Raw genomic sequence first — 12,247 nt, forward strand, 5'->3', positions numbered from 1 at the left:
CAAAGTTCCCGTGTTTGGGCAGACGGAGGGGCTGTCCCCGGGGCGCGCGGGGCTCGAACGTGGGGCTCGTGGGGCGAGCGGGGAACGGACACGGGGACGAACGGCCCCGGTGCTTCAGTTGCAGCAGCAGCAGCAGCAGCGGCGGCGGCAGCAGCGGCGGCAGCAGTGGCAGCAGCAGCAAACAGATACTTTCGAACACTCTTTCTCTCTTTCTTTCTCTTTTTCTTTATTTTTCACTCCCTTTCCTGCTGTCGGGCACCCTTCTCTCGGGGTCCCTTGCCCGACGTCCCTCTCCTCTCCCCGCCTCCCTCTCCCCTGCCGGGCTGGGCCATGCCCCCGGCCCGCCCCCGGCCCCGGGCGGGGCTGCCCCGTGCCCGGCCCCGGCCGTCCCGCCGCGGTCTCGCCTCCGCCCGGCTCTGGCCGTGCTGGCGGTGGCGCTGCTGGGCGGGCATCAGTGCCTGGTGCGGGGGCGGCATCGCCGCCCTTCGGCTCCGCCTGGCCCGAGCCCGGCCCCGGACCCGGACCCGACGCAGGCTCCAGTCCCGACCCCGGCCCCGGCTCCTCCCGGGGCCCGCGGAGGACACACGCGGCGCGGCCGCTCCCGCCGCTTCCGCTGCGGCTTCCCCGGCCCGAGCTCCGCCGCTCGGCAGCGCGGCCTCCGGCCCCAAGCCGCCGGGGCCCGGGGCGGGTGGGGATGCCGGGCCCAGGGCGGGTGAGGGGCGCTCGGGGGCCGTTGCTGGTCCCGGGCCGAGCGCTGACAGTCGCGTCCCGCCCGCAGGGGAAGCGCAGGAGGCCCTGCAGGAGCGGTACCGGCTGGGATCGCTGCTGGGACGCGGCGGCTTCGGGAGCGTCTTCGCAGCCACGCGGGTCTCGGACGGCGTCCCGGTGAGCGGCGGGGCCGGCGGCGGGAGCAGGCGGAGGGGGCGGAGGAGGAGGGAGGAGGAGGAGAAGGTCGGGGCGCGACGGGACGGGCGGCGAGCTCAGCCCGCTGCTCTCCCTCGCTCGCAGGTGGCCATCAAACGCGTGCCGAGGGATCGCATCCGGCACTGGGGCGAGCTGGTGAGTGAGCGGGGCCAGCAGCAGCAGCCGGGCCGTGCCGGGCGGCGAGGAGCCGGGGCCCGGCACGGTGGGAGCCGCCGTGAGCCCTGCGGGGAGAGCGGGCGTGGGTTGAGCGGGGCATGCAGAGCATCCCGGGCTGGCTGAGGGCTCCTAGAGCCCCGGCACGGCCTCGGCCCCACTGACGGCGTCGTGCTCCTCCCGCAGCCCGACGGCACTAGCGCACCCCTGGAGATCGTGCTGCTGGCCAAGGTGTCCTGTGGCTGTGGCGGTGTCATTCAGCTCCTGGAGTGGCTTGAGCTCCCCGACAGCTTCCTGCTGGTGCTGGAGCGTCCGGAGCGGTGCCAGGAGCTCTCGGGTTTCCTGGCAGAGCGGGGGTTCCTGCCGGAGGAGGAGGCGCGGGGGCTGTTCCGCCAGGTGCTGGAGGCCGTGCGGCACTGCACCAGCTGCGGGGTCCTGCACCGGGACATCAAGCCTGAGAATGTCCTGGTTGACCTGGCCAGCGGGCAGCTGAAACTGATCGACTTTGGCTGTGGCGCCTTCCTCCAAGACACAGCCTACACCCAATTTGCAGGTGAGCCCTCGCAGGGGGTGCTCTTGGGCATCTCGTGGCCCAGCCTGGGTGCAGCACCAGGGCTTCCCCCTATTGCAGCCGGGATGGGATTGATGCTGGAGCCGAGTTGATTTGGGTGGGGTGTGAGGGCGGCCAGCTCCCAGCCCTGCTGACAGCCTTCAGCACCCACTGTGCCCTGGGCTGGGGCTGGAGCTGGGGCAGCCAGCCCAACACAAACCCCCATGGGGGCAGCAGAGAGGGAGGCCTGACCGCGTGCCCCGGATGGTTTGGTGTGCAGGCGAGGAAGGGCTGGACTGCTCCACTCCCCTTGTTCGCCTTGGCTTATTAACATTTTTGGGGGCCGTGCAGGTGGGGAGGAGAGTGGGTTTTCTCCACTACTGGGTGGGTTTTTCCTTTGTGTGTCATGGTTGGGCTTTCCCAGGGATTCTGCCGCCCTCTTCTAGCACCAGTGTCTTCTTTTCCAGCCGCGAGTTTGTGCACAAGTCCCAGGTGCTGGCGAGAGGGCAGCACTCACCCCGTGTGCCTCTGGAGCAGCCCCCACATGCCCAGGGATGCTGGGGCCGGGCTCTGGGAGCAGCAGCAGCCCCCTGCTGAACTGTGTCTGTGTTCCACAGGAACCCTGTCCTACAGCCCACCAGAGTGGATCCAGCACCAACGCTACCACGGCGAGGCAGCCACGATCTGGTCCCTGGGCCTCCTGCTGTGCCACCTGGTCATGGGGAAGCACCCGTTCAGGAGAGGCCAGGAGATCATCCGGGGGCGGATCCTCTTCCCACGATGGCTCTCTCAAGGTGGATCCTCATCTCTGGGCACGGGGGAAATACCAGTGCTGGGAGACAGCAGCAGGCTCATGGGCATCCCACTCTGGCAGCTGCTGAGGAGGTGGCATATGTCCTGCTCTCCTGCTCTCCTCCAAACAGAGCATCCATGGAGAAGTTTAGGCCCAGCTCTGGTCACACCCAGCATGACCTGGGCATGGGAACAGGAGGGCAACTTCTCCAACTGACTGGTGATTTCTGATTTCTCTCCCCAGAGTGCCAAGATGTTATTAAGAGGTGTTTGTCCATGCAACCCTTGGACAGGCCATCCTTAGAAGAGCTTTTCTGTCATCCTTGGGTGAAGGGTGTTTCCCTGCCCTAGAAGACTGAAGAAATCCACGTGCACAGTTGGATCCAGGGGCCTGGCAGGTACCAGCTCCACGCATCTCTTGGCAATCAGTGGCAAAGCAAACCAGGCTGGTTTTGTCCTGCCTGTAGCTCTGAGCAGGGGTCAGCAGAAGGGAACATGCAGCTCTTGGGCTGGAGCTGAGCTGGAGACCCAGTGTGACAAGCACTGGTGGCCACCATCCCCCCGGTTTTGTTTGTATGGTTCATGGATGGCTGGGGCCCTGGGCAGAGCCCTGACAGCCTGGTCTGACCCCAGGGAAGGAGAAGGAGCCCCTGAAGAAGCTGTTCCAAGTGGGGCTGGTGCTGGAGACACCAAGGACAACCTCAAGGATGACAATCTCTTCCTTGGCCTGGCCAGCTGAAGATGATGGACTTGGATTCTGGCACCTCTTCAAAGCCAGGCTCCAGGTCCAATTTGCAGGTGAGTCCACAGGCAGGGGCTTGCTCCCAGATCTGGGCATGGCACAGCTGGGCACCAAAGGTTCCCCCTTAGCTGGGGCAGACGCAATGAATTCTTCAGTCAGCTGCCCAGCTGCTTTTTGACTCTGGGCAGCTGCTGAGGGCTGGATGTGCCGTGGCTGGCTGCAGGCTGGGCACATGTCCTGCCCTCCTGCTCTGCTGCCAAAGGCAGCAGGGATGGGCAGCTCTGGGCACAGCTCTGGGCACAGCCAGCATGGCCTGGGCACCGCAGGCCTTGGCACAAAGGCACAGGAGCCCTCAGCTGACGGGCGGTTTCTGCTTTCTCTCCTTGCAGCCGGGCTCTGCAGGTGCTGAGGCTGCTCTGGGCTCTGCTGGGCTCAGCCCTGGGCCCGGCTGGGCTGGCTCTGCCCTCACATTGCTCTGACAGCTCTGCATCAGACGAGCCCCTTGCGAGCACAGCGCCTGAGCTTTCTGCTTTGGCAGGTGAGTGAGACTCTGCTGCAGGCCCAGAGATTGCAGCTGGGGACACACATCCAATTGGCAAGGACCCAAACTCTCCACAGTCCCAGCTGAACACCTGGATCTGCACAGGGTGTTTTGTCTGTCCCATTCTTCCTTCTTGATTGGCTGGAATTGTGCAATTGCACTTTCTTCCTCCTCTAGAAGGGCCACGAGTGGGCCAAAGCTGGCGAGTGGGCCGTGCTCCTGAGGCAGTGCAGTCTGGAGCTGGTGGATGGGGAATTGCCCTTCTGCACTTCCAAACCAGAGTAAAAAGCTGTCAGTGGGACTTTGTGTCTCTAAGAGATCCCTGACAGTTTCAAAGGGAATGTGCAGCCCATTCCCAGGCTGAGAAGGAAGGTCATCTTCTAAAGGATTTGGGCTTTGACAGAGTTTCCATTCCCAGTCCTGTTTGGAGCTGGAAGGGCACAAAGACTTGCCTCGACCACAATTTAAAATAACAATATTGGAAACAATCCCCAAAAACTTTTTGAAAAGACTGCTGAAGTCAGTACGATGGATCCATGCCATCAGCACATTTACAAAGTAAATAACTGAGTTTTCTTTCAAAAGATCAGTTGCCTCTTAATTCAAAGTTAGAGAAGATTTTTCACTGCACACTTGGGTTTTGTTTTTATCTTTCACATTTTATATAGTTTTTGATTACTTTTTCCTTTTTTTTCCTTTCAGTAGAAAACATGTCCTATAAAAGGAGTGTCGTTTGCTCCTGGTTCCCGTGTGGAGCAGCTCCCTTCCTGCTGGCTGAGCTGCTCAGGCAGAGCCCGGCAGCTCCTGGCCCTGCAGGGCTGAGGCTTTTCCCCATTGCTGGGCACAGACTGATGGAGCAGCACTGCTGAACTCGGGCACACAGAGGGACCAGCAGCAGCTGCCTTTGGCCACCTGAGGCTCCAAGGCCCAAACTCTGAGCAGCCAGGGCTGGAAGAGACTGGCAGGATCTGATCCCTGACTCTGGGCCAGGGCTGCACAAATGACCCCACAGCAGCAGCAGCAGCAGCAGCAGCAGCAGCAGCAGATGGAGCTGACTTTGAGCACAGCCCCTGCTCCTCTTCCCTCCCGTGTGCAGCAGTGTCACAGCAGCCTGAGGCACCTGGGAGCCCCCAGTGCCAGCAGGGACTGGAGATGGCAGCCCTGGGCTCCTGGAGGCTGTGCAAGGAACGGAGCTGGGCACTCCCTGTCCATGGGGAGCTTCCAGATGGAAAAGGCTGCTGTGCCCAGGCAGCTGCAAGGGCACAGAAAGGAGGCTCTGGAGCACTGGATCTGTGCCAGTGCCACAGTCCTGGGCAGCAGCCAGCGAGCCCTGGGGGAACAGAGGGCACAGCACGAGGGACAGAACCAGGCAAGGGCAGAGACTGGAGAGAGCCAGGCCTGGGAGCAGGAGCAGCTGCTCCATTGCACTCTTGGAGAAAGCTCTTGGCTGGTTCAAAGCGCTGAAAGGCGTGAAGGGCAGAGAGGAGGCCACAGCAAACAATGCTCCTGTTTGCACAGCCTCCCCTCTCCGTGTCCCAGAAGGAATTGCATGGACTGTGTTCTTCTCTCCAAGTCATCTCGTTCAGCATGAGCAGTTCAGCACCCGGAGCTGAAGGAGCTGAAGCCTCAGGCCACAGGAGCTGGGCAAGAGGGAGCTTTTGGAGCAAAGTAATGCTGCTAAAATAGCCCCAGCTGAATGCAGTTGATAGAATCATGGAATCACAGAATCCTTTCCGTTGGAAAAGCCCTCTGAGCTCACCCAGTGCAGCCGCTCACCCAGCAGTGCCAAGCCCAGCACTAAACCACGTCCCTGAAGTGCCAAGGCCTGGACACCAGCCCTGAGTGAGGCCTGGACAGCAGGCCCTGAGCCAAAGGTGGCCTCTGGATGAACCTTCCAAGCAAACGTTATCTTTGTATCTGCTCCCTGATGAAATATGCATGGTCATTAGGCCCTGTAATAGATGTAGCCACTCATTAGTGGGACATGTATTGACCTTTGTGTATTTAGAAGCCAGACAAGGCCATGAAATCTGACATCTGGCCTTGTCTGGGGCCTGAAGGATCAAAGTCAGCTCCCTTGGTTCCTCCTTGAGCCCTGGCCAGGCTTTGGGAGGGACCCAAGAGGAGGATGAAAGCAGATGTTGCCACACTAGCAGTGCTGTCAGTTTGTTCATTCAGCACTGTCAGAGCTGGGCCCTCACCCAGCGGGGTTGGAGCCTCTCCTGGAGCTGGAGGCACCTGCAGGAATTCCCAGTGCCCAGGAGTGGCTCTGCAGCCCTTGGCTGTGACAGCTTCCCCAGCTGCTGTGTGGGTCTGGGGGATGGTAAAGGCTGAGGGTAAATGCTGCTGGATCTTTCTTAATCACTGCAGGCAATCTTTGGTGGGGATGGTTGGGTGCATTGCTGAGCTGCTCCTTTTGTGATTCTTTGCTGCTCTGAGCTGCAGGAAATGACACTGATTCCTTCAGCTGGAGTCTGTGTCTTTGGTGCTGACCCTGCCCACTGGCAAAACAAAACTGGCACAGTCTGGCCAGATGCCAACAAAATGTCACTTGTTCAATGTAAATGTGAGGAATCAGTGCCATCAGAAATTCCCAGCTGGGAAGCCCTTCCCTGGAGTTCCCTGGCTCTGGAGTGAGCTGAGATCAGAGCCCCGTGGGAGCAGTGGGGCAGTCGGGTAAAAGAAGCTGCACCCCTGGATGGCTTCAAATGCATCCAAAAATTGCATATGGAAAAGGAAAAGACCTTGTGAGTTTGGACAGACAAAGCTGGATTTGCTGAGAGCACATAGGAAACAGCACCTTCAGGAGGAGCCATTATTGTTGGAATGCTCCCACATGGAGCAACAGAAGAAGGTTTTAATCTTGAGCTCAGATGCACTTGTGCAAGTGAAATATCAATATAATAAATAAGTATATATGTATTTATAGGATAATAAGACCTTCATGTTTATATTTATAGATTTTTATATATGTCTATTTCTATATCTACGTATCTATATCTACATTTCTATATCAATATGTACATGTAAAATAAGAATAATGTGAAATATTGACAATAATAATGTGATATGCTGACAATACTAATTTGGTATCTTTGGCTGCTCAGGGATGTAACACTAAATACCCTACAGAACAGGATTGGCCAGGACCCTAATGTCAGTGGTCAACTTTGTGAGATTGTATACAATGAAAAAGGAGAAAGAGATGAAATTGGCGATTTTTACAGGATGTGCTGATACTGTGATGCAGAGTGCTTTGTCTGTTCCTGTGAAAAATACAGTGATTAAGCCTGCAGGGTTTTTCATGTACCAGACTATGCACAAGCTGCAGGATTGGCTGTGTGGGTGAAGGGGTTGTTAAAAGAACAGTTGGTAAAATGAGGAGATGGGAACCTTTGCCCATGGAGAGCCCATGTCCCAGATGTGCTCCATGCCCTTCACAATGGCCCACTGGGGAAATGGAAACCCCCTGGCTGTGCATGGCTGCCCCCAATTTGCAAATCCAACCCTGGGCAGTGAGACTTCGGCTGCCTGGGAAATTGTTCTGACTGTGATGGCCCCTGGCAGGGCCAGCCCAGAGGCTGCAGGGCTGGGCCTTCATGCATTGGAATTCATTAGTATAAATTCAAAGCCAATGAGAGCTATCAGTTCTGAAACTGGAATTCAGATTCCTCCAGGACACTTTGCTTTGGTAACTGCTCCCTTGGAGCTTGGCCTTGCAAAGTGTTCCTGTCATGGCAGGAGGAATTGATGCAGAATATCCAGGAGAAATTACAGTAATTCTGTCAAACAATAATGAACAAGATTGGATTATTCAACCCCATGACAGAGTAGCACAATTATTGATCTTGCAATTTTAAGAACAATTGTGAAAAAAGGAGATCCACCTCCAGTCACCACCGTTGTGGGGATAAAGGGTTTGGATGCAGCAGCCCTAATAATGGAGCCAGAGTGTGGGTCTGGAGGCCAAATGGCCCTCCTGAGGCAGCTGAAGGAACAGCTCCTAGGAAAGACAACTCTGAGTCCTGAACCCTGGTCAGGAACAATGGGAATGTGTCCCTGCAGCCTGGGATTCTGTGTGAGAACAAGTAGATCTGACAGGAGATTGTTTTACACATCCTGCCAGACCAGATCTCCCTGTTTGCCCCAAGGGCCCCTTTGGAACATGCTCTGATCCACGGGGCTCCATGGGAAGGCTGCTGTGACACTGAGGGACATGCACAGGAATTCCATCCAGGAGCCTGGGTGCCCCTCAGGGACTGGGACCCGGCCCCTTCCAGCCAGGGGGGAAAGGGCCCCCCAAGCCTTGTTAGCCACGGACAGCATGGTAAAGCTGAACAGCAAAGAGCCTGGAGGCATTATTCCGGAATTAAAAAGGTGCCAGCTCCATGGACAACAGGATTCTTGTTCCTAATTGGAACGACATTGAGAAAAAAGAATGAAGAATGGTGTCACTAAAGTACTACTGATGTCTGTAAGGTGTACCTTGATAGTCAGCCAGAATCTTTGTCTGCCACAAACACCTCTAGTGTTTCACGAAGGGATTGGTCATCAAAATGTAATAATGAGTTATGATGGATTGCTGAGCTTTTTTTGTAATTCTTTGCTAATGATGATGTGCTTTGCTGAGCTTATCCTTTTGTAAATCTCTGCAGCTGTGCATGATATAAATGACACAATGCCTTAAGTTGGTGTCTGTGTCGTTGGTAGTGACCCTGCCCACTGGTGAAACAGGGCCCCCTCTTGCCTAAGTGTTCCCTGGGAAGGCAAAAGCCCTCACTCCAAAATTCCCCCCTTCCTCCTTGTTCCCCCCTTCATACCCTGTGCTCTGGGCTATGCCCGGGCTCAGTTGGGGTCCCCTGTCCTGGCTGTGTCCCCTGCCCAGCTCCCCCGCAGCCCCAGCCCCTCCCCAGCGTGTCTGGACGAGGGGCAGGACAGGCCTTGGCTGTGCTGCAGCTCAGCAAGAACAAAACCATCTCTGCGTGCTCAGCCCTGTGCTCAGCACCCGGCCCAGCAGTGTCTCAGTGTCAGGGGCTGTGCCCTCAGTCCCTGCCAGGGGTTTCCATGGCAACTGCCAGGCCAGGTGACCCAGGTGTCCCCCCAGTGCCGGTTGCCATGGAAACAGTGCCCAGCCCTGCCCCTTTCTGTCTGGCTGACCTGGCCTTTGGCCCTGGCAGTGCCGGTGGCTGCTGGTTCCTGGTGCCAGAGCGGCCAGCGCGGCACAGGGCAGGTGGCCATGGCACAGCCCCCAGCAAGGGATCCCCTCTGGCTCTGGGCACTGACACCAGCCCTGAGCAAGGGCCAGGGCAGCTTTCCATGGCCACCAACCATCACAATGGCTCTGGGCATTGGTTGCCATGGCACCAAACCAAGGACCGGGTCCCCATGGCCGTTGCCATGGCACCTGGTGGCACCAACGAGTGTCACTGCAATTGTACCTGGAACAGTCCAGGCACTGCTTTGTCCTGAGGGTTGCCATGGCAGTCGAGGGCAGCAACAGCTCTGCAGGCAAGTGGCCATGGAACCTGGCTGCAGAAATGGCTCCTTGGGCTGGTTTCCAAAGAAACCTGAACTGATGGGGGTTGCCATGGCACCCAGATACGGCATTGGCAGTGTCCATGGCAAGAGTCCCTTGCAATGGCACCACTGCATGTTGGGATGATGATGCACCCTCACAGTTGGCCCGGGACAGGTCTGGAGTGTTCTGGGTGGCACCTTGGGCTTGGCACACACTTAAGGATGATGTCTGTTTGCAGTGGGGAAACTCAGGAGTTTTAGATTGCTTCAAAAATCAAAGAAGGAAAATCCCTCTTTGACTGTGTGCAGCCAGTTCTTCAAGCAAAGCAGGTCCCAGGGGAGTGAGGACAGACACGATGGGCTTGAGGAATGTGGAGCGAGGTTGTCCAGACTGGCTCAGAGCTCAAGGCACCGCTTCTCTGAGCAGGCCAGACCTCCTTAGGAGAGTCCCTGCAACAATATCAGTCACTGAATGCTGCAATCATCTCTTGTGTAATAAGAACAGCAATAAAAGACACCCTTTAAAATAGGACAACATATTTCCTGGAAGCTCTTTGAACTATTTCCCCATAACTCTAAAAGGAAAAGCTCCTAATCAACTACACTGGAGCAGAGGGAAATCAAGGCAGAGCCAGGGTTTTTCAGGACTTGCTTGATCCTCATGAGCCCCATGGTGCATTTGGAGTGAGCCCTTGAACATCAGGGCCTGGGAGGAGATTGCACAAACCTTGCCAGGAGTCAAAGGCAGAGGAAACACCCCAAGTGTCTCCAGGCATTCATGGCTCCCACTGAGGTCCCTCTCCAACACAGGCTCCTCATGGACTCCTTGGAGGAGAGAATTGGTGGCCAGGATGGCACAGAAACATCTCAGACACTCAGTGTGGGAAGGAAAATCCAAAGTACTTTCAACACATTGAGTGTCTCAAAGCATTAATTGAGGCCACTGGGATGTGGGCTAGGGGGGGGATGCTGAGGGCAGGACAAGGGGCTGACAGTTTCCAGCCTGGCTGGGGCTGTGCCCCAGGCCTCAGGACAAGGTGTCTCCTCACAGCCCTTGGTGGCACAGACCCTGCTGCTGTGGCCCAGGGCACCAAGACTTGGCTTCTCTTTGTCCCCACCTGTCATCACTGCCTCCAGTTCTCTGCTCTGCCTGGGGCCTGAGGACACTTTCTCAGTCGTGTCCCTGACAGAGATCTCTTCAAAGTACAAGAAACTTCAGTGTTTCAATGGAACTGAGTTCTTGTGGGTTCTTGAGGGTTCTGTGACATCACAGAGGTGGTGGTGACATCACAGAGCAGGGTGTGAGGCCATAGAGCAGAGTGTGCCATCATAGAGGGTGGGTCTGAGGCATCAGAGAGTGGGTTGTGACATCACCTGGTGGCTGTGTAACATCATAGAGGAGGCTATGACATCACAGAACAGATTGTGACATCACAGGGTGACTTTGCAATATCAGTCTTCTGTGATGTCACAGCATTGCTGTATGAAATCACAGGGTGACATAGAGTTGGCCCTGTGACATCCCAGGGGCAGTGTGACATCCCAGGGGCAGTGTGACATCACAGAGGCAGCTGTGTAACATCACAGGGGCAGTGTGACATCACAGGTGGCTGTGTGACATCACAGGGGCTGTGTGAGGTCACTGGGGAGGTCACTCATCCCCGGCTCCCCTCACAGCTCCCCCCAGAGCAGTCCAACGCTGCTCATGCACAGCAGGGTCCCCCTGTCCCCCCGGGTCCCCCCGCCCCCAGCCCCGCAGCCTCCCCCAGAGGATGTTCCACGAGATCGACCCCAGAGCCTGACACAGGGACGGGGGGCCGGGGCCCTGGGGGTGGCACAGGGGGACAGGGACCCCCCGGCAGCGTCCCCGTGTCCCCAGGGCCAGAGCCCGGGCCAGGGCTCCTTCACCCTGCTATGAACGAGGGCTTGAGAGCGCTGAAAAAATCCCTGGCAAGGGATCAAAAAAAACCAGATTTAATATTAAGGAACAGCAGCGCAAAGTTCTTTGGCAAGAGTCCCTCTGCTCCTGACTGGACACTTCAGGCACACCAAGGAAACAAAGCAAAAACAAAACCAAACAGAATCCAGGGAATCAACCCAGAAATTAACTGAGAAATGTCCCTGTGTGTGTGTGTGACACAAGTGAGGGTAAGGATAAAAGGAATATGGCCTAAAGGCTTAACAGGCCTCACGCTTAACAGGACTTAAATTACACCTTAAATGTGACCAATACCTTAAACATCAAAGTTTAGCAAAACAACAGCACTTAACACTTTTTAACATTACTTATAACCTATGTCTTAGCAATTTAACAGAGGAATAACACTTAACAATATTTAACTTAACCAATAACTTAAATAAATGTAACAATTTAGCAAAAGAACAACTCTTAGCAGCATTTAATTTAGCTTAGACCTTGTGACTTAACCTTACTTACTGATATCTGGATATCTGACTGACTCAGCTATCCAAGGCACTCCAACCCCGCAGAGAGCAGCATTTCTGCTACATTTCCCCAGCACAGGCACTCCTGTTTGCACACAGACACAAAGAGTCAGTGCAAGGAAGCTGTGAGCAATTCCCCTGAGGGCAGGGAATGCTCCCTGTGGATCCTTTGGCATCTCCCCAGAGGGTGAAGGGTTGAGCCTGGAGGAGTGGGGGGATCGGCCCAGGCTCCGTCGTTGTTCAGGATCCCTGAGTGCAGCAAACGGGAGAGTTCCCGGCTGGGAGAGGCCCCACTCAGAGGGAGTTGCTGGCCCAGGAGGGCTCCAAGGGCTCCTTTTGGAGTGCTGTTTGCAGGGCCCCAAGAGAGGGGCTTCAGTCCCAGCAATGGTTCTTCCTGGCCGCACTTGGCACCAACAGCTTTCTTTGGCAGGGTGAGAACAGGGATGTTGTGCCACGGATGGACCAAAACAGTTCCCAGGGCTGCTCCTACAGAAAGCAGGAGCTGGTTGGGCAGCAGCAGTGCCTGGAGCAGACAGTGTTTGTGATGAGCTGCAGAGGAGCTGAGCCCAGGGGCTGTTGGCCA

The 12,247-nt window shown here is 56.5% G+C and overlaps 1 protein-coding gene across 1 annotated transcript; it reads left to right on the forward strand.

The window, feature by feature from the left end:
• Positions 1 to 321: 321 nt before the first annotated feature.
• LOC134433915 (serine/threonine-protein kinase pim-1-like) lies at positions 322 to 2,991 on the forward strand (the record flags this gene model as incomplete). The annotated part of the gene is made up of 5 exons (XM_063182607.1): positions 322 to 885; positions 1,009 to 1,059; positions 1,264 to 1,630; positions 2,245 to 2,421; positions 2,664 to 2,991. Coding segments are annotated over 5 exons (1,266 nt in total), but the record flags the coding sequence as incomplete, so codon positions are not given.
• Positions 2,992 to 12,247: the final 9,256 nt, after the last annotated feature.

This window comes from Melospiza melodia, unplaced genomic scaffold (assembly GCF_035770615.1).
Source record: "Melospiza melodia melodia isolate bMelMel2 unplaced genomic scaffold, bMelMel2.pri scaffold_28, whole genome shotgun sequence".
Lineage (NCBI taxonomy): Eukaryota > Metazoa > Chordata > Aves > Passeriformes > Passerellidae > Melospiza > Melospiza melodia.